Source organism: Leptodactylus fuscus, chromosome 2 (assembly GCF_031893055.1).
Source record: "Leptodactylus fuscus isolate aLepFus1 chromosome 2, aLepFus1.hap2, whole genome shotgun sequence".
NCBI classification, from domain to species: domain Eukaryota; kingdom Metazoa; phylum Chordata; class Amphibia; order Anura; family Leptodactylidae; genus Leptodactylus; species Leptodactylus fuscus.
Genome location: NC_134266.1, coordinates 102,560,300 through 102,582,108, shown reverse-complemented (window position 1 = coordinate 102,582,108; position 21,809 = coordinate 102,560,300). Strand labels below are relative to the sequence as shown.

Genomic DNA, 21,809 nt, shown 5'->3' with positions numbered 1-21,809 from the left:
GAGTGGTTTCACCGGAGCCAAAAGGTGGGGTACACCAAGTCAATATAGGTTAAAGCTGCAGCTCAGCCCCGGGACCACACGTCCAACTAGACAGTGGTAATAAACATAGAATAATAAAGAAAAAAAAGCAGGGGTATATCCAACCACTGTATATCCAAATCTGTACCATGAATAAAACTACTCTGATATTCCTAGCAGCGCTTGGATATATCCCAAACTTTTTTTCAGATTTTCCTAGCAGCGCTCGAATATACCCCCAGTGGATGCAGAGCATTAGCAGACCTTTGCAGCTTTCAACCGCTGATTAGGTCCAAATGAATGGGTCTAACCAGTGGGGAGTCTCAAGCCGCAGCCTCTGAAACAACTGTAGAATCCGTGGCAAGATCGAGCAGGACACCTTTTTTTTTTAGCGTCCTGCACTAATTGTTTTCAATGGGAGGTAGAATAAGGGAAGAATCTACTGCTGATTTGGGGGCGAAATCCGCTGCAAAATCAGCGCCAGATTCCACCATGTGAACAGGGCCTGATTCTGTTAACAGTGAAATGAATGTTTTCATCTATATTAATAGAGGTGCTCAATTCAGAAACTGACTTGGCCTACACAGATACAAATACCTCCAAACCGTCCCGATTTCCGCGGGACACTCACGATTTTGGTGTCCTGTCTCACGGTCCCGCAGATCGCACAGACATCGGGACTGGTGCCTCCTGTATCCTCCTTACATCGCATACAAGCGATGTGGCAGGAGGACACAGACAGACACCGGAGGCAGAGCAGGTCGCATAGACATCAAGAGCGGCGCCCTCCAATAGGTAAAGTGAAGCGCGCTGTCTCCATGGCCTGGCCCAATACAGTCAACTGTGCCCCTCTGTCACTTCGTCAGTCAGGTCACCCTAGCAACGTGACCTGACCTGACGCAGACCAAATTACAGTAAGCAAAGCCACTACTATACTACAGTTTGCTGTGTCGCTCAGCAGTGGTCTCACTGGTCAGGTTTAGTGTCTGCTGCCTTCCTGGATGGACCTACCTGTGACCCCTTAAGTAAGCTGTATGATATCTTACTGTAGGATAAATAACACCTCAGAGGGCATTCACACTTGTGCTTGGTGTCTGGTGTATGCATTCCGTCAGGTTTCCATCTTCAGTCCCAGCAAAACTAGACAGGGGACGGAAACCCGGCAGTCACCTTTAAAACTCATTCAATTAAATGAGTTTGTAAAGGTGACCACCAGTATCTGCCTGTGGCCTGTCTGCGGGGAAACCATTTTTTTTTAGCCGGACACAAAGTCTTGCATGTCTGACTTTGTGTCCGGCTAAAAAAAACGGTTTCCCCGTGGACAGGCCACAGGCGGATACTGGTGGTCACCTTTACAAACCCATTCAATTGAATGGGCTTTAAAGGTGACTGCTGGGTTTTCATCCCCTGTCCAGTTTCTCTGGGACTGAAGATGGAAACCCAACAGAATGCATACACCAGACACCGAGCACAAGAGTGAACGCCTCCTGAGATTGAAAATTGAGTGTCCCCCTCCACCCACGGTTCCATTCATCTCCATTTTTTCTCAATAATACATAGGAATAGCCTTAAGAAAGACATCTAAAGGTAGGAGAAAAAATGTGATTTTAATGGTAGAATCCCTTTAAACTATATTTCGGCCCTCCAATGGTCCGAGAGACAGTGAATTGGCCCACTGTTTAAAAAGTTTGAGGACCCCTGACATAAGCGTCTAAAGCATGAGCTGTCACAGCTCAGCTCCTGCTTTAACGCTGCACTCCGGCATTTGTAGCCGCGATGTGATGACGTCACATCGCGCCTACAGCTATGTGTATAAGTGAGAGAGTGGAGAGAGCGGCGGGGGAGCGATGGAAGGTGAGTGTCAGTGTTTCTGTTAAACATTAAGGTGGAACATAATGTAGGCGGCCTATGAAACTGGGGGCAGATGAAGGAGGGGGGAGAACGGCATGAAACTGGAGCAGATGAAGGGGAGGGAGAACAGCATGACACTGGAGCAGATGAAGGGGGGGAGAACGGCATGACACTGGAGCAGATGAAGGGGGGGAGAACGGCATGACACTGGAGCAGATGAAGGGGGGGGGGAGAACAGTATGACACTGGGGCAGATGAAGGATGTAACTAGTAAAGACTAACATATTTTTGCCCCCTCCATGGCATAACACCCCCTTTCCTGGCCCCCACACAGTATAATGCCCCATTTAATCACACTATAATGTCCCACAGTGGCCCCATTACATTGTATAATATCCTACAGTGGCCTTCATGCAGTATAATGTACCATAGCGGTCCCTCCACATGGCATAATGTCCGATAGCGACCCCTTCATAAGGTATAATGTCCAATAGATGCCCCTTCACAAGGTATAATGTCCGATAGCGGTCCCTTCACAAGGCATAATTTCCCATAGCGGCCCCTTCATAAGATATAATGTCCCGTAGCGTCCCCTGTACAAGGTATAATGTCACATAGCGGCACCTTCTCCTACAGTGTCCTACAGTGGCCCCTCCGCACAGTATTATATCCCATAGTGTCCCCTAGGGCGGGCCTTGAAAATATTGGAAATATTTCAGCAGGTTCACGACACAAAATTTTGCGGGTTCAGGACCCACTAATTTTTATTATACAGGGGAGTCTTTTCAAACCCCAGAGTATAATGATGAGGGCCAGGGGAGGTGACAACCATAGAAAAAAAAAATGTTACTTACCTCTTCCGGGCTTTAGTGTCTCTCGTTGTCCAGTCTTCAGCCCTCTTCGATGACATCGAAGACATAGATTACGTTGGCGTCATTATACATCACAACTAAGTCATTGAAGGAGGCCGAAGACAGTACGGAGTCACATCATAGCCCAGGAGAGGTAAGCAGCACTGTTTATTATGCTCGCTCACCTCCCCTGGGCCTCTGATCATCATACTCCAGGGTCTGCAGAGACTCTGGAGTATGATAATAGCAGTTTCAGTTCAGACCTATTTGATCTGAATCAAACCGCCTGGTAATCCTCGCCTTACTTACTGATCCCCACTCCTGCAGTCAGCTGCCGAGTGGGTAAGTTGGGTGCTGATGCTGGCCGTGGTCCTACTGAATCCAGCATGGTTGGGAGGTATGCATTTAGAACTGTAGTTTCTTTATTCATTTTACATAGGGCCAACATATTCTGCAACGTTTTACAGATATTGTCATCATTCACTGTCCAAAGTAATTTAAATTCTCTATCAGTATGTCTTTGGAGTGTGGAAGGAAACCCCCGAAAACATGGGAAGAATCTGCAAACTCCATGGAGATGTTGTCCTTGGTCCTATTTGAATCCAGGACCCAAGACCTGCAAGGCAACAGCTCCAACCACTGAACTCTGTCCATCTCACACTCTCTTGATTATCAGTGAAAAACTCCCACTATTATATTTTAAAGCGTACAGCATAAGCTTTATAATACTATGTTTAATGCAGTAATATACAGAAATATGGCATACAGTAATTGTCTTGTCATACATTAATAATGATATACAGTACACTTACATGGAATCTTATTTATTTGATTCATAAGTTCCTGTTGAATTTTTCTGAATGTGTCAGCACTTTTATCCCCTGATCCAACAACTGCAGTTGTGTTGTCTTGAGAGACAATAGGTGCTTCTGTGGTGCTTGCCATTGTGTGAGCTTCAGGCGGAGGCTCAGCTTTTTTGAACAAATTGAAATGCATGATGGCTGCAAAAAATACATTAAGGAAAAAATACATTAAAGAGATTAAATTAGAAGAATTTACTAAAGCTATATTACTTGGTCCACAATGGACATACTTTAGCAAATGCAGTAATTTAGTTGCTGCCCATTGGTAATGTTCTGTTTTATTCAGCTGCAACAAGTGTATGAGATTTAAACAAATCTCCACAATCAGCATAAAAACATACATTGCAAAATGAACTGAGGAGAAGGTTTTGTAATTGCAGAATGTAAATTTATGCTGTGTTTTTCCAAAACAGCATCCACCATTTGCTATACATAAAGTAAAAGCTGTTTCCGACCCACAGCAATTACCCTGTAAATTTTGAAATCCTATCTTGGGTAATTTTTGCTACTTGAGAATTGGGAAAATCCATGCTAATTTCCTGCAGCAGGACATCAGGACTGAACATGTCAGATGTGCATACAGCCATAACCAATGAGCTTAAATTAACTGGAAAAAGACAAGACCATATTGAGGGTCTTTCCATGAAATGTGAACTCACAAACTCACTGATTCTTGGATCCATACTCTATTAACAAGAGAGTTCTGTATTTCTACTAATCATTCCTGACGAAGGGTTGGTTTAACCAACATGAAGCACATGTAATGAACGTGGCTTTAATAAACTTTAAGATGCATAACCTATTGGATTGCTGTTCAACTCTATTTCTTGTTTTGATATAAAACAATAGGGAGGTAGTAATCCCTATGCAGAAAGTGCACCCAAATCTGCATTACCAGAAGAGTGCTACCCAACCCAGTATTAAGAATACGATCAGATGGAGTGGTGTCTACTGGACCCTGGAGCAATAAAAACGTGTTCTGTAGTATGATAAATCACACTTCTCTATCATGCAGTGTGATGCATGGTCATCAATATCAGAACAGTGAGTCACAGTGACCCCATTAATTATCTGTGCTAAGTAGCTGATACACAATGGTTGGAGAAGGAACCAGAGAGCTGTGTTCTCTGTGAAGTGGCTGAAATGAGCCACTGTAGTTCCCATTCAAGCTGATCTGCAATACCCTGGTTTTGCCACTTACACTGAAAACAGAGCTATCTGCCTCCTGCTCCATTCTCTGTGTATCAGATGAGGAAGACAGCGGATTCATGGGAGTGACAGGTATAGGACCCTAACTGATCTGACACTAATGACAAATATAGGACATGTTAGTTTTCACAGCCCATTAAAAAGGAGGATATGTGAATACACTCAAAGACTTTCATGGTCTTTCAAACTGCCATGTGAGGGCTGTTAAAAACATGGCTGTCAGATTGCAGTTTTCCATTGTCGTTCAGATAAGGCCTTCAAGGGATATTCCCACAAACATAAGTATTTTTAAATATGTAGATAATTGATAAACGTTTTTGCAAATATAAGTGTGTTAATATTTTGCAGAGTTTTAAAGATTTTTGATCAGTTGCCAGTGGATGCGACCATGAATGCAGGAACTTTCTAAAGTCAAAAAATCGGCTATGATTTCCTGATTGTGACTAGGATATCTTCATGTAGTGTCCCTGCCTGATAACAGCTATATTTTTCACTGTAAACACCCCAAACTACCTGGATACCCGATTGATCCAAAACTGTCTAACTGCCTAAAAGGTATATGGGTGTACTTATTAACCCATCAATAGAACTAAAAAAAAAAAAAAAGAAGGTTTATGCAAAACTAATTAAACTTTCTTTTACAGAACTGTCTGCTAGTTCCCAAACAACTAGCCTCTTCATTATTTGCAAGGTTCTTCACCATCCTACATCGTTTCATAGTAGATGAGGTTGGATAAAGACATCAGTCCATCAAGTCCAACCTATAACCCTACAATCCCCTACAGTGTTGATCCAGGGGAAGGCAAAAAAAAACATGAGGCTTATGCCAATTGCCCCATTTCAGGGATAAAATTCCTTCCCAACTCCAAATCTGCCAGTCAGTATAAAAACCCTGGATCAACGTGTCCTTAAAATCTAGAGTCCATAACCTGTTTTATTTTTCTCTTCAACAAAGGCATCTAAGCCCTCTTTGAACTTGTTTAATTAATCCACCATCACCACTTCTTGGGGCAGAGTTCCATAGCCTCGCTGTTCTTACTGTGAAGAATCCCCTTCTATGTTTCTGGTGAAACTTTCTATCCTCCAGACAAAGAGGATGTCCCCTTGTCACTGTCACTGGCCTAGGAGTAAAAAGATCCTTAGAAAGTTCTTTGTATTGTCCCTTCATGTATTTGTACATTGTTATTAGATCCCCCCGTAGATATCTTTTCTCTAAACTGAATAACCCCAAGTGTGTTAATCTATCATTGTACTCCAGTCCACCCATTCCCCTAATAATTTTGGTTGCAAGTCTTTGCACTTTTTCAAGTTCACTTATGTCTTTCTTGTATATCAGGGCCCAAAATTGTGCACAATATTCTAACTTTGGCCATACCAGTGATTTATATAGAGGCATAACTATGTTCTTGTCATGAGAATCTAGACCTCTTTTGATGCATCCCATAATTTTATTTGCCTTGGTAGCAGCTGCCTGGCACAGGTCACTAAAGGTAAGCTTGCTGTCCACCAAAATCCCTAAGTCTTTTTCATTGGCAGTCTTACTCAGTAATTTACTAATGTACCGTATATGCTCAAGTATAAGCCAATCCGAATATAAGCCGAGGCTCCTAATGTTTTTTTTATCCAATTATACTTTAGGGACTCCTTCTGCTCTTTTATACCATGCATAGCCTTTTTTTAATTTTTTTTGTCTTTTTTCTGTATTTTTTATGCAGGTTCATTCCCATCCCAAACTATGGACTGAAGCGGAAGCATTATATAGTGACCAGAATGCCCAGGATGCGGCCTTGCTGGACATATGCAAGGCCATGCGTAAACTTTTCAGCAAGAGAAACAATGGAAGAATGTGTATGTGGATCGGTTCATGAACGAGGCACAAAAGTCAATGCAGAGTGGATCCTCTCCCTCCAAGTGGGTCCTCTCCCTCCAAGCGCAAAAAATTTGCACATGAAGATGAGCTGCAGTTCATCCTGCCCCGCAGGGGACAACGGCCGTAAGTAGTAAATGCATTGACTTTGATTGTTTTGTTTTTTCATAAATGTATACTTATATATGTTTTTGCTCACACAGAACTTCGGGCAATTTTGAGGAGACTCAGCTCGAGTCCCTGATACCACTAGATGAACTGCAGCAGAGGGAGAGTGACCCCACCCCGCCTGCCTGTTCCTTCCATGAATCGGAGAGGGGCACCGATGTTTTGCCTGGGCCTTCCTGGGTGACTTCACCTGGAGCTTCCTCTGCAGCTTCTTCTGCAGGGCCGTCTCTTCGGAGGAAGGACCTCAGCCACCCAGAGTCACCTGGAGAAGGCAACGTCAGGCCCCTCCTACCCACACACCTTCTACTGGGGAGCAGACTGGAAGGGCCCCCCGGGTAAAGGACAGGTAACTGGAGGTGGGGAATCATGCTATGTCCCTTATCCTGAGGGTGTATGGCGATGACAGGTTTGATTTCTTTGGCTATGGGGTGGCATCTTCCTGCCAGCAGATGCCACCTGATCACCAAGGGACATTTATTGCCTTTGTGGACACTATGGCAGCAGACTTCCAGTCTGCTCCTACTCTACTGGGACTGAGTTATCTCATACTCCAGTTCTGGCAGGCTATGAGCCTGTCCATAATGGGCCGGAGATGGTTTCCACTACAACTCAAACCCAGCTTGAGTTTTTAGCACCACCTCCTGCTCCCCCTCTGCCTCCAGCGAGGACAGAATTCTACAGTTCATTTTATGATTATCCCCAGACCCTTCCTGTCCCTTCACCCCAAGATAACTCCACCCTTTTGTCCTTATTTTATTTATTTATTTTTTCCTTAATTTTATTAGGGATGGGGGGTGGGGGGAGGATATGAGTTGTTGGGTTTTGTAAATTTGTTTTGTAAAAAAAAATGTAATAAAAAAAAAATTCATTTAACCCCTTCCGGACCGCTCATAGACTATAAACGTCTGGTACGTCCAGTCAGAACACAGTAGCTGCACGGAGATCGTGCAGCTACTGAAGCTGTGAGTCGGCTGTAACTTCAGCCAGAGCTCCCACAGAGATGGCAGGGAAGATTTATTACCTCCCCTGCCTTCTCGATCGCTATGTATACAGCGCTCAATGAGCACAGCTATGGGCGGCCGCTCTCTGACCCGGCCGTCACGTGATCCGCCGGGCGTAGCGTCTTGCAAGAACTGCTGGGTCCCAAATCAGCTCTGCATACTGTGTATACAGCGTGCAGGAGGCTGTATTCCACCTGCAACTGAAGCTAAATGTACCAGCCCCAGTTATAGGAGAAACCAGCCTCCAGTACAAAAAAAAAAGCGATCAGATGTCCCCAAAGGTCTCTTATCACCTTATGGGGACACAATCTGAAAAAAAAATTAAAAAGAAAATATAATAAAAAAGTTTTAAAAAAATGTAAATAAAATAATAATAATAATACGCTAATAAAACGCCGTTATTAAAGGTTATAGCCCCACCCCCGACGACACCATACAAAATAAAAATTACCGTAACGGAGAGGAAAAACTATATTATAAAGTTTTTCAGTGACACTTTCTGTTATTAAATAAAAAAAATAATAATAAATTGAAAACCAGACACAATTTCCCTCCTATTTTGTTTATATTTTCTCGGATATAAAAAAAAAATTAAAACACATTTGAAAATAAAAACTACATAAAAATAAAGCCCTATGTGTCCCCGAAAAAAGACGCAAAAATTAGTTGACTGAGACATACGAGAAAAATGTTACAGCCCTCAAAACCGCACATACAAAATAAACCTAAAATGTGTCTGGTCCTGGACCACAAATTGGCCGGTACTGAAGTGGTTAAAAAAAACGCGCTTAATTCTTTTATAGCATTATATGAAACTGCTTGTGCCTGAAGACGTGAAAGGCCCAGTTCTCATCAGCGTTCGTTTCTGTTCGGAGAGTCCGCTTGGGCCCGCCCTTCCAGAACTTAAACCTATACGCATTAAAAAGCGGTTACCTGCTTTTCACTGTGTATAGTTTTCTCTCTGGAGGGGTCCCCAAGTGGACTCCCCAAATAGAAACCCAAATGCAGATGTGAACCGGGCCTAATGTTTTTTTCCGGGCATATGACCTTTTTTTGCCAAAAAACTATTTTAGTGCTATTATAATGCTGCTAAAGGTATTTTGATTAAAAAGAGGACCTTTTCATGTCCTCGGGCACATGCAGTTTTATATACCGCTAGAAAGCCAACAGGGCGCTGAATTCAGTGCACTATCGGCTTTCCCATTATGTGCCCCTACTGAAGAGCTATCGGTGCCGTTACCGATAGCTCTTCAGTGTCAGAAGGCCGTTTCTGACAGTCTGCGTTTCTGACAGAAACACTCCTGACAGTACAGTCCATAGAGCTGTACTGTCAGAGGGGGCATTCCTCAGAAACGCCCTTCTGAGAGTGAAAAGCTACGGCAACGATAGTTCTTCACTAGGGGCACATAACAGGAAAACTGAGTTGACTTACTATAAAACCGCATGTGCCCAAGGACATGAAAGGTCCTCTTTTTAATCAAAATACCATTAGCAGTGTATTGAGTGATTTTGGACTTTCTCTGGGAGTTCCTGGCATCCTTTGCATTTGTGTACATGGGTAGCTTCCTGCAGTTTACAACTCACATGATTCTCCTCTCTCCCACCCCTCACACCCCCTACCCACCCACACCTCATACCTACATACCACCAATATATTTGAAAAAAAGACACACACACAAAGAATTTAACAATATAAATTTTACTTGTATTAAAAATAAATAAATAAATAAGAGAAACAAATTAATCTATTTACAAAATGTAAATCATGCCAAATTTTCAGAATCCCATGATGAAAGTCTTCAGTCCTAGTCAGGCTGCTCATTACTGAGGCTAGAAAACTGCCAAGGCACAGCACCTTCGGGACTCATGAAATAGTCCATGAAGGCATCTCTCACCTGTAGAGCTGAGTTGGATGCCTGACCATCGGAACAGTTGACTGGTGGCTCACCAAAATCTGCCTGTGGCTCCACTCCAATGCTGTGGCTGTCATAGTCCCGAACATAGTTGTGAAGCACACAGGCAGCTTCGATGACTACGTCTACTGTATCGGGATCCAAATGCAGTCCACAGGTGAAGAACCTCCAGTTACTAACCCTAATCCTGAAAGTGCACTCCATGAAGCGTCGTGCCCGGCTCAGCCTCATGTTGAAGACCCTCTTCTGGGCATCTAGTTTCCTCCGTGGTTATATACGCAGCAGGTTTGTAGTCAGTGGAAAAGCCTCATCCGATACCATAACGAAGGGGACTGGATGCGTTGCACCCAGAAGCGGTCTTGGTGGAGGTAACTTAACCGCACGAGAAGTATGCTGCCTCCCAGGAGCAAAAATCAAGGATGTGGCCGATAGGATACCAAGCCTCCTCAGCTCCAAGGACGACTACCCATTCCTACTGATACATGTGGGTACAAATGACACGGCAAAAAATGATTTACCAACTATCTATAAAGACTTTGAAAATTTGGGGAAGACAGTGAAGGAACTGGATGCGCAGGTAGTATTCTCATCAATCCTCCCAGTTGATGGTCATGGCATCAGGAGATGGAATAGAATACTAGAGGTAAACACCTGGCTTCGACGGTGGTGCCGAGAGCAAGGATTTGGATTTTTGGACCATGGCGTGAATTACCTCTACGATGGACTCCTTGCTAGAGACGGGATACATCTCACAAAACCTGGGAAAAACATATTTGCCAGAAGACTTGCCACACTCATCAGAAGGGCTTTAAACTAGAAGAAGAGGGGATGGGGAGAAAAAAGAAAGACAAGAACATGCAGCTAAAAGACATACTAAACAAGGTTACTAGATGTGGTAAAGAGGACCCAAGACAGGATACTCAGAAGGAAATTACGAAAAAGGATACAACAGAGCACAATCTGAAATGTTTTTACACAAACGCACAAAGCATGGGAAACAAACAAGGAGAACTAGAGCTGATGATACACAAGGAAAACTATGACGTCATCGGCATCACAGAAACCTGGTGGAACGACATGCATGATTGGAACATACAGATGGAAGGATACAACTTATTCAAAAAGAATAGAACTAATAAAAGAGGGGGTGGAGTTGCATTGTATGTTAAAAAAGAACACATCTCCACAGAAATTACAGTTTTACAGAATGATAATCTACTGGAAATTATTTGGGTAGTAATTCAAGGGAAAAACAATGATAAGGACATCATACTAGGCGTTTATTACAGACCACCAGGACAGACAGAAGACATGGATGATATTTTTTCACAGCAAATGACCACGCTCTCAAAGAAACATGAAATAGTGATCATGGGAGACTTCAATTACCCTGACATTCATTGGGAAACCCACACAGCCAAGAGTAAAGGCTCCATCAAATTTTTATCCTCTCTAGCAGACAACTTCATTGCTCAGCTAGTAGAAGAAAACACGAGAGGAACATCCATTTTGGACCTAGTCCTAACCAACAAAGAGCACATGGTTAAGGGACTACGGGTAGCAGGGACACTGGGATTCAGCGATCATGCTATACTTGAGTTTGGGGTTGCAAGAAGAAGAAGACCTGAGAAGACACAGACTTCAAGGCTCGACTTTAGCAGGGCAGACTTCAAGAGCCTGAAGGCAAGGGTTAGCAGAATTCCATGGTGCAAAATTCTTAAGCACAAAAATGCACATGAAGGGTGGGGAATCTTCCGTAGGGAAATCATTAAAGCACAGGAACTAACAATACCTAGAAGGAAGAAAAATGGGAAGCACCTAAAAATATCAGGATGGATGACCAAAAAATTACATAACCTGCTAAAAAGGAAAAAGGAAACATACAAAAAGTGGAAGATGGGAACTATACCTAAGGAAGAGTACACAGCAGTCTGCAGACTCTGCAAGACAAGCATCAAAGGAGCTAAGGCTGAACACGAATTGAAGCTTGCAAAAGAGGCAAAGAGTAAGGTAAAAGGATTTTGGGGATATGTTAAAAGCAAAAGAAAAGTGAAGGAGACCATTGGAGTCCTGAAGAATGACAAAGGAGAAACAGTTAACATGGTGGAACAGCAGGTGGAGCTACTAAATTCATATTTTGTATCCGTCTTCTCCCAAGAAACTAATGGAAATATCGACATTAATGGTGATGGAGATGAGGGGAAGGAGGACTCCAAGCTGACTATAAGCAAAGGTCTGGTAAGAGAGCACTTAGCCAAGTTACAGGAAACCAAGTCCCCAGGACCAGATGATTTACACCCTAGAGTCCTGAAAGAGATAGCAGAGGAAATAACAGAACCCCTTGCTATAATCTTCGGTAAGTCATGGGAAACAGGAGTGGTCCCTTTAGATTGGAAAAGGGCAAATGTTGTCCCCATCTACAAAAAGGGGAAAAGGGACGATCCAGGAAATTACAGGCCGGTAAGTCTGACCTCGATAGCAGGAAAAATCTTTGAGCAAATTGTCAAGGAACATTTACTTCGGTACCTGGATGGGAAGGCATTAATTAACCAGAGCCAGCACGGCTTTATGACCAATAAATCTTGTCAGACTAACCTGATTTCCTTCTACAACAAAATCACTGAATGGTTGGACCAAGGGAATGCCGTGGACATAGTATATCTTGACTTCAGAAAGGCATTTGATAAAGTATCACATAACCTTCTTATTGAAAAAATGATTAAGTATGGCTTTGACAAAAAATCAGTTAGGTGGATTCACAACTGGCTTAATGATCGGGCACAACGAGTAATACTAAATGGCTACACATCCAACTGGAAGAAAGTCAAAAGCGGGGTGCCGCAGGGCTCTGTTCTGGGCCCAGTACTTTTTAATATCTTTATAAATGATCTGGACGATGGAATTATTGGGGAACTCATAAAATTTGCAGATGATACGAAGATAGGAGGAATAGCCAACACTAGAGAGGAGAGAGAGTGCATTCAAAAGGACTTAGACACACTGGAACAATGGGCTGAGGCAAACAAAATGGTATTTAACAGGAACAAATGCAAAGTTCTACATCTGGGTAACAGAAATGTAAAAAACATATATAGTATGGGAGGAATAGAACTAAGTGATAGCATAGGGGAAAAGGACTTGGGCATAATAGTAGATCACAAATTCAACATGAGCCAACAGTGCGGTGCTGCTGCAAAAAAGGCTAATAAAATTCTGGGATGTATTAAGACAAGCATTGAATCTAGATCAAGAGAGGTCATTATTCCGCTGTACTCTTCCCTGGTCAGACCACACTTGGAATACTGTGTACAGTTCTGGGCACCTCAATTCAAGAAAGACATCGATATATTGGAGCAAGTCCAGAGAAGAGCAACCAAAATGGTGGAAGGTCTGCAAACCATGTCCTATGAGGAGCGGCTAAAAGAACTGGGATTGTTTAGTTTGCAGAAGAGAAGGCTGAGCGGAGATTTAATAGCAGTCTACAAATATCTGAAAGGTAGTCACAGTGCAGAGGGATCTACCCTATTCTCATTAGCACAAGGAAGTACAAGAAGCAATGGGATGAAACTAAAGGGAAAGAGATACAGATTAGACATTAGGAAAAACTTTCTGACAGTGAGGGTAGTGAGAGAGTGGAATAGGCTGCCACGGGAGGTGGTGGGCGCTCCATCAATGGAAATCTTCAAGCGGAATCTGGATAAACATTTAGCTGGGATGATTTAGGAAAACCTGCACTCGCAGGGGGTTGGACCCGATGGCCCTTGAGGTCCCTTCCAACTCTACCATAAGAAAAAAAAAAAAAAAAAAAAGGTAGAGTCACCTGATCTACCAGTACTTGCCACCCCAAAACAAATGTCAGTAGCACCCGGGAGTCTCCAGTACTACCATAGGTACCGACGATGACAGCAATAAATCTGTATGTGGCATCAGCTATCAGGACCACTGAAAAGTACTTATTGTATTTGAAGTACTGTGATCCTGAATGTGGTGGCTGCTGCACACATACATGCTTACGGTTGACGGCGCCAATTCAGTTGGGGAAATTGTCCACAGACTGAAAGCCTGCTGCTGCCTGCAATTCAATCTCCTGGGTCGATATGGGTTGAAAGTGCTGCCAGATCACATGGCATGTGCTCCTCACAATTCCAGATATGGTGGATTTACCAACCCAGAATTGGAGGTGCAGTAATGCACAACTCCCCATTGTTGCAAGAAACCTAGAAGAAAAAGAAAAAAAAAAGGAAATTAGTACAATATATAATCTTTAGTGACACATTTTCATGCCTTCTTGACCATGGACCACTGACCACTTCTTGACCACTGAGCATCAATTAGAAAAAAAAGGCCTTTTAATAAATGTACAAATTTCATAACTTAACACATCGTGATGAACAGCCTTTCTGTTGGACTGATGGCCTTCCTCATGCTTGTGTCCTGTGGCGTAAATGTTCTGCCAGGATTCGCAGTAAATTATCAAACGCCTCATTTGGCATTCGCACAAATGACATGAACTTGTCAGGAAAATCTGTAAAAAAAAAAGATTAAGAATAATGTCCCATAGTGTACATGGTATAATGTTCTATAGGTCTTTACACAGTTTTATGTCCCACAGTGGCCCTTCATGTACCATAGTGGCCCCTACAGTTAGACTACATAATTGTGGCCTTGTGAAGCGAATAGTGTACATGTATACCAATCTATTTCAAGAAGACACACATATATATCGTTTTAGTGTAGTTAAAAAAACAAACAAAAATAAAACAAAAACAACTTACTGTCTCAGTTCAGGATAGAGCTGTCCAATATGGCCCATCAATGCCCAAAGGGTGTTAATGGGGTGTACTCAGTATCGTCTATGTCTCTTTGCTGTTCCTGTGAAAACAAAAGAATATTTGATTCACACCAGCACTTCATTACTTCATTAATATATGTGAAACATGTAAGTATTTCAGTACTTACCTCCCGTTGCAAACTACGTCGATGAACTATGCTGATGATCAACATCAGGAGACACTTCTCTCTTCCCTTTACTTTAATTCTCCCCTCATTCGCTGCAGGGGTTGTTGAGGAGGCTGTGTTTTGGTCCATTTTAATCAGAAAAAATAGGTCTTCAGTTCAGTTCAGTAAACTTTAGCTGAGTTCAGTCAGTTAAAATGGCGCCTAAGAAAAAAGGGATGGTCTTTTTGTCCTTGCCCAGTTGCCTGGCTAGTTAAAAAAACAGGGTGGAAAAAAAAGGGCTTCCAAAAAACTGTCAAAAATCGCGGTGTCAAAAACCGTGTCAAAATACCATTTCCTAATTCCTGAAACTGATTTTCTCAGTTTGCAGAAAACTTGTGAACATACCCTTACAATGGTTAGACAATCTTTAAAACTCTGCATAATTTTTAAATACTTATACTTGCAAAAATGTTTAACTTTTAATTATACACAAACATATATGATTTATGTTCATGGGAATACCCCTTTAAGTTCTTAATTAACCAGCATTTTAGTCCGGAATGGCTTTGAGGGAATGTAACTTAACAGTTTACTACACAATGGTGATTCATTTCAGTACACTTATAAAACAGCATTGTGGATGTTGGCTAAGGTAGAAACGCATGTACATTTACTAGTCCAATTTTGGAGCCAAGCTTGAAATATGACTAAAGTGGTAGCTAAGATTTTAGTTTTGTGCTGTGGAGGGGAATACAGCCTATAAAATAATATACCTCTACAGTACCGTTTCCTAACAACACATTCATCCCATTGAAAAGCTTGAAATTTATTTGCTGAACAGATGAAAATAGCTGGCTAGAATATATTTGAGTTCTTTTGTCAGGCAGTATTTTTTTTTAACCTGTCATATTTTTTTTCTGTAAAACATTGAGTTTCCTTACCTTCTAGTTCAGTGCTTCACAAAACTTAATAATCACAAAACTTGTCTGAAGATCTGCAATGAAGATATCTTCTCACATCTGTGGATGATCCTCCCCAAAAATACTGTAAAAAAAACTAAAAGAGAAACCACAATTAAAGGGGTTGTCCCATCACAAGGATCCTATCTATACTGCTGGTTAATGTGGATGTAAGACTTTTCCTAAATACATTGCTTCAGCAAAACTGCTTTGTCTGTCCACTATCTTACTTTGTTCAATTTTTTGTGGCCACAGCCCTGACCTAGCTGCTCCTGAGTCAAATGATGTATCTGCTGCTCTCAGGGGGGAGGGAGGAGGGGCTAAGTGCAGGGAGCGAGCCTGTGTATCTAGCTATTCCTGTGTCTACACCATGTGACCTAGGTCCTGCACTCAGATAGAGGAGCTGCTTTCATTTCTTCTGTTCTCCCAGTTATCAGGCTAGCTAATTCAATTGTGTTCATTATGGCAGAGACAGGCAGTCTCTGTATGTAACACAGAATGGAGTTGCTGCTGCCTGTACTTCATAGTCCAATGTGGGTGGGCGGAGCTACACGTGAATTTGGGGGCGGAGCTAAACGGCAGGTTGCCTGTGAAACCCCGCCCACCAAATGATGCAAGCAACCAGGAAGAAAGAAGATTTTACAAGAGTGAAGACTGCTGAGTATGTGAGGTGGGAATACCCCTTTAACTACAAAATAACTTGAGCTACCATCTATATATATATATAAAACGTAAATTCTGTAGTAGTCTGATCTATACAAATCCACAGTTCTGGCCCGATTTGGGTGAAATTTGGCATGCCCTCTCTCCACCCACAGGAGCAGAATACTATGAATACATTACATCTCGCTAGCGCCCCCCCCCCCCCCCCCCCCGTCATGAGATTGGGGCCACTAAATTTAGGCCCTATACATACAATGTGGAAAAGTGAAAGTGAAAGCACTGAGGGGAAAACAACAGTTGTGACTGACAGGGACAGATTATAGCGACGGCACCAAAGAGTCGCAGCTAAAGGGGCTGCACCACCACACACAACACACAAACATTTCACAAACACCATATAAACATCACACAGACAGCACAAATACACCAACCCAAATGCACAACACCACACAAATGCCACAACACACCACACCACTCTTAGACATACACAACACAAACACCACCCCACAAATACCACACACACACGCACTGACCACGCACGCAAAGACACTCGGATGCACACTACACACATGGATGAACAGAGCACAGGCATACTCACACACAACTACCACACGCATGGACACTTGCTCTGTGCACGCAGAAACACATGGATCACACGCGCACATACATGCATACATATACACAGATCACACGTGCATGCACACATGCAAACATACATATAGATCACACGTGTGCACACACTCACAAATACACACATGCACGTGCACACACACGCATACATATACATGGACCAGTATTGGTCAGGCAAAAACTGCAAATCTATTCTCCAGGATGTAATTAGGAGAACAGTGCACTCTGTACGCCACCATCTAGAGGGCAGCATCATGCATGACTCAGTTAAAAAGTCTATTTAATCATGATGTGGATTTAATTGCCAAATTAGTATTTCTATTCCAAGAAGAACAGATTCCCAGCTATGGACGGCGCTGTTTCAGTCTACTGGGCCATCCTCAGCATAGTATAAGGATACTGATTTGGCAGAGTGAGAGACTATAGACCAGGGTCAGGGGATAATCGTACACATCAGGGAGAGTGTTTGCCTACATAAGCAGTACGGAGACTTACAAGTCAGCCCTGCTCCGCTAGGGATTCTGGGTAAAAAATATGCAAATCTATTCTCCAGGATGTAATTAGGAGAACAGTGCACTCTGTACACCACCCTCTAGAGGGCAGCATCCTTAACATCATACATGACTCAGTTAAAAAGGCTATTTAATCATGATGTGGATTTAATTGCCAATTTAGTATTTCTATTCCAAAAGGAACAGATTCCCAGCTATAGACAGCGCTGTTTCGGCCTATTGGGCCATCCTCAGCATAGCGTAGGGATACTGATTTGGCAGAGTGAGAGACTATAGACCAGGGTCTATAGTCTATGTAGGCAAACACTCTCCCTGATGTGTACGATTATCCCCTGACCCTGGTCTATAGTCTCTCACGCTGTATAACAGCCTTAAAGCCTCTTTTCAGACTGAAGAAACCCCAGCTGTTCCCAGAGGCTTCAAAGAGCTGCAGGCATGTTGTAATTGACGTCCTCACATCACACTTACAGTTCTCAGAGATACAGGGGCGGAATGGTAAAGTAGGGAGCAGCTGCTTCACCATTATATGCAATTCATCTGTTTCCGGACAGCCCGTGACATACCTCCAGGTGACCGGGATAGCACCCAGAATCTGTGACTTTCCTGCTTAATCCAGGACAGTTGGGAGGTATTTGAAATACATTGATTTTACGGTTGATGGAAAAAAAAAGTTATGACTTTTAAAACATGGCAACTCAAAACAAAAAATGTTGTGCTAAATGAGTTAAAACACCAAAACAAGTATAGATAATAATAATAGTAATAATAATCAATTTTATTTATATAGCGCCAACATATTCCGCAGCACTTTACAATTTGTAGGGTTCAAGTACAGACAAAAAGATATATTACAAAGAAATAGTCACTTCACACAATGGGACTAATGGCCCTGCTCACAAGAGTTTACAATCTATGAGGTAGAGGGAGTGACACAAGAGGTGACCCCACATGATATAATGCCGTTTCAGGCTAACTTTATATGTCCAAGCACCACCCACATGTTAAAGGACATGACTGGGCAACCAAAATGATTAGGGGAAAGGGACTGCAGTACAACGATAGATTAACAAACTTGGGGTTATTCAGTTTAGAGAAAAGAATAGTGCAAAGACGGGCAACCAAAATTATTAGGGGAATGGGTGGATTGGAATACAACGATAGATTAACACACTTGGGGGATCTAATAACAATGTACAAATACATGAAGGGGCAATACAAATAACTTTCTAAGGATATTTTTACTCCTAGGCCAGTGACAGTGACAAGAGGACATCCTCTACATCTGAATTTCACCAGAAACACATAAGGGGATTCTTTACAGCAAGAACAGCGAGGCTCTGGAACTCTCTGCCCCAGAAAGTGGTGATGTTGGATTCATTAAACAAATTCAAAGAGGGCCTGGATGCCTTTCTTGAAGAGAAAAATATAACAGGTTATGGACTCTAAATTTTAAGGACACGTTGATCCAGGGTTTTTATACTGACTGCCAGATTTGGAGTCGGGAAGGAATTTTTTCCCCTAAAATAGGGCAATTGGCATAAGCCTCATGGGGTTTTTTGCCTTCCCCTGGATCAACACTGTAGGGATTGTACGGTTATAGGTTGGACTTGATGGACTAATGTCTTTATCCAACCTCATCTACTATGTAACTGGTGACGGCTCATAAAGTTTTATGTTGTGTAATGACAGTAACCTCTATTACTAAATTGTCTGACCACTGTATAAGCAATGCTACCTCCAATGCTGCCCCTGCTACCTCTTGTGTCACCTCCTCTAACTAAGTCTTAGGTCAATCAGTGAATGGAGAGCACAGGTTGGGCGGAAGACAGAGATGAGGGAGGAAATGTAGGGAGGTGCAGCATTATGAAGAGTCTTGTGGATGTAGGTGATAAGATTATATTGTATTCTGTAATGAATAGGCAGTCAATGTAGTGACTGGCACAGACCGGAGGCATCGCTGTAGTGTCTAGACCAGGGGTCCTCAAACTTTTTAAACAGTGGGTCGGAGGCAGAGCAGGTCGCACAGACACCGGGAGCGGTGCCCTCCAATAGATAAAGTGAAGGCCATTTTGTGAAGGCCATTTCAGTAGAGTGCAGAAACCAGATTGTAAGGGGTCAAGAAGAGAGTTAGCAGAGAGATAGCGGCTTAAACGAGAATAGACCAGGCATTCCAAGATTTTAGAGCTGAAGGGGAGGTTAGAGACTGGTCGATAGTTAGCAGCACAGGACGGGTCCAGGGAGGGTTTTTTCAATAGTGGGGTTATGACAACATGTTTGAAAGAGGATGGGAAAATTCCAGAAGAGAGTGGTTAAATATTTTAATAAGGTAAGTCGTGACAGCAGGCGACAGAGATTGGAGAAAGTGTGAGGGGAAGGGGTAATCTACTGCAGGTTGTAGGGCGAGATGAAGAAAGTAGCTGAGAGACTTCCTGTTCTGTAACAGGTTCAAAAGATAAGAATGGACAGTCTGAAGTGCGGTTGGTGAGAGGATCAGTACTATGGTAGGTGTGGGACTCAATGCCACCTGGGGATTGGCCAGTTATTTCCTCTACGGATCTTATCAATTTTATCATGGAAATAGGAGGCCAGGTCATCAGCACTAAGGTCTGTGAATGATGCATACACCTTGGGTGTGAGTAAGGAGTGAAAAGTTTCAAAAAACCTTTTAGGGTTGCTGGAGAGAAAAGAGATGAGGGAGGAGAAATAGTCTTGTTTGGCGAGGTAAAGGGCAGAACTATATGTTTTAAGCATACATTTGAAGTGGAGGAAATCTGCAGGTGAACGTGATTTTCTCCACAGACGTTCGACACACCTAGAGCACTGCTGAAGAAAACGTGTCTGTGACGTGTACCAAGGTTGCTCCTACGTCAAACTTTACAAGTGGAGGCGGGAACCACCTCATCCAATGCATTTTTAAGGGTTTCATTATAGTGACTGGTGGCCAGATTGGGACAGTAGATTGAGAAGATGGGGAAGAAAGAGGACTGTAAAGTATCTGAGAAGTGCTGGGTGTTAATAGCATGTAAATTCCTATATGTATGATGGGTAGTTGTATCCTGTGAAGGGGAGAGGGCACTGATGGTGAGAGCCAGAAGGTTATGATCAGAGAGTGGCAGAGAAGAGTTAGTAAATTTAGAGACAGTGAGGAGTTGATGGAAGACAAGACATAGGTTTGGTATCACCAGAATTGTATTGACTCAGAATATTAATAATATTATATTTATGCTGTACAGTGAACAGCGCAAAAATTATAAATAAATAAACTGGGTGAAAATAGTTTTTCATTTAGAAAGTATTAATACCATTTAAACCTTTGTTGCCAGAAGAGTTGAGACTGCCAAACATAACAGTGTTTAAAGAGAAAGAATCCAGGTCTATGATGCTACTACCACTGTAGATTAAAACAGTTTTTGGAACGCAGATTCCCTATGGATTATTTTTATTATTCTGTGCTCTGCTGCCACCTGGTGGATAACAGTTGCTTCTTCTCCCTCTTGTGGTTTAAAGGGTACCTGCATTTTCATCATTATTCTTTGATTTTCTGGCAGTGACGTTAATAAATATTGTAATATACTTTATTAACAGATTTTTGCTCCATATCGTGAAAACCTGTGCTGTAATCCACTCTGTCCTTTTGTCTTTTATCTCTCACTGACTTCTCACTGGAGTATGAGTGTATGGGCCCAAATACAGTGGTAAATTGGAGTCAGAAGGGGGATCACTTTAGTTATATCCATTATAAAATGCTTTGGTGCTTTCGCTGTCATATGAAAGATGAGATTCTATTGGTGAGATGAGATTTTTCATATGACAAGGCTGAACTTTTAGGGCCCCTTCACACGGCGTATACGCTCACTGCTTTGGAGCGTGTAAACGTTCCGTAGCAGCGGCGTCTAAAGCACTTCCCATTGATTTCTATGGGAGCCGGCAGACGCGCGCTCCCCATAGAAATGAATGGAAAAAGAAGCCCATTCATTTCTATGGCGAGCGCGCGTATGTCGGCTCCCATAGAAATCAATGCGATCTGCTTTTAGACGCCACTGCTACGGAACGTTTACACGCTCCAAAGCAGTGAGCGTATACGCCGTGTGAAGGGGCCCTTAGTTGTATTATTTTCAGAAATATCATCAGGTTGAAATATATTTGGACATTTCTGGAGCTGGGGCATCTCATATACTCTCCTGGTCACTCCAAATTCGAGGTCAACAGCACCTCGTGGCTGACACCTGCTGGAAAGACCTATGGATAATTGTGATCCACAGAGAGAGAGAATCAGACTCCAAGTTCCAATATAGCAGGACCTGCTGTTATTGTGGCCACCATCCAAATGCCAGACAACTGTACTGCACTGAAGCACTCGGCAACA

General features: G+C 42.6%; 1 protein-coding gene across 1 annotated transcript in view; it reads right to left on the bottom strand.

The window, feature by feature from the left end:
- The window catches only part of LOC142194074 (synaptotagmin-2-like), a 135,405-nt gene extending 119,687 nt beyond the window's left edge, over positions 1 to 15,718 (bottom strand). Inside the window, exons 1-2 of the mRNA XM_075263100.1 lie at positions 15,621 to 15,718; positions 3,533 to 3,721 (exon numbers count right to left, since the gene is read on the bottom strand). Of these exons, the coding sequence (XP_075119201.1) occupies positions 3,533 to 3,716 (184 nt within the window). The 5' untranslated portion in view covers positions 3,717 to 3,721; positions 15,621 to 15,718. The remainder of the gene's footprint in view (positions 1 to 3,532; positions 3,722 to 15,620) is intronic.
- Between the last annotated feature and the right edge of the window lie 6,091 nt (positions 15,719 to 21,809).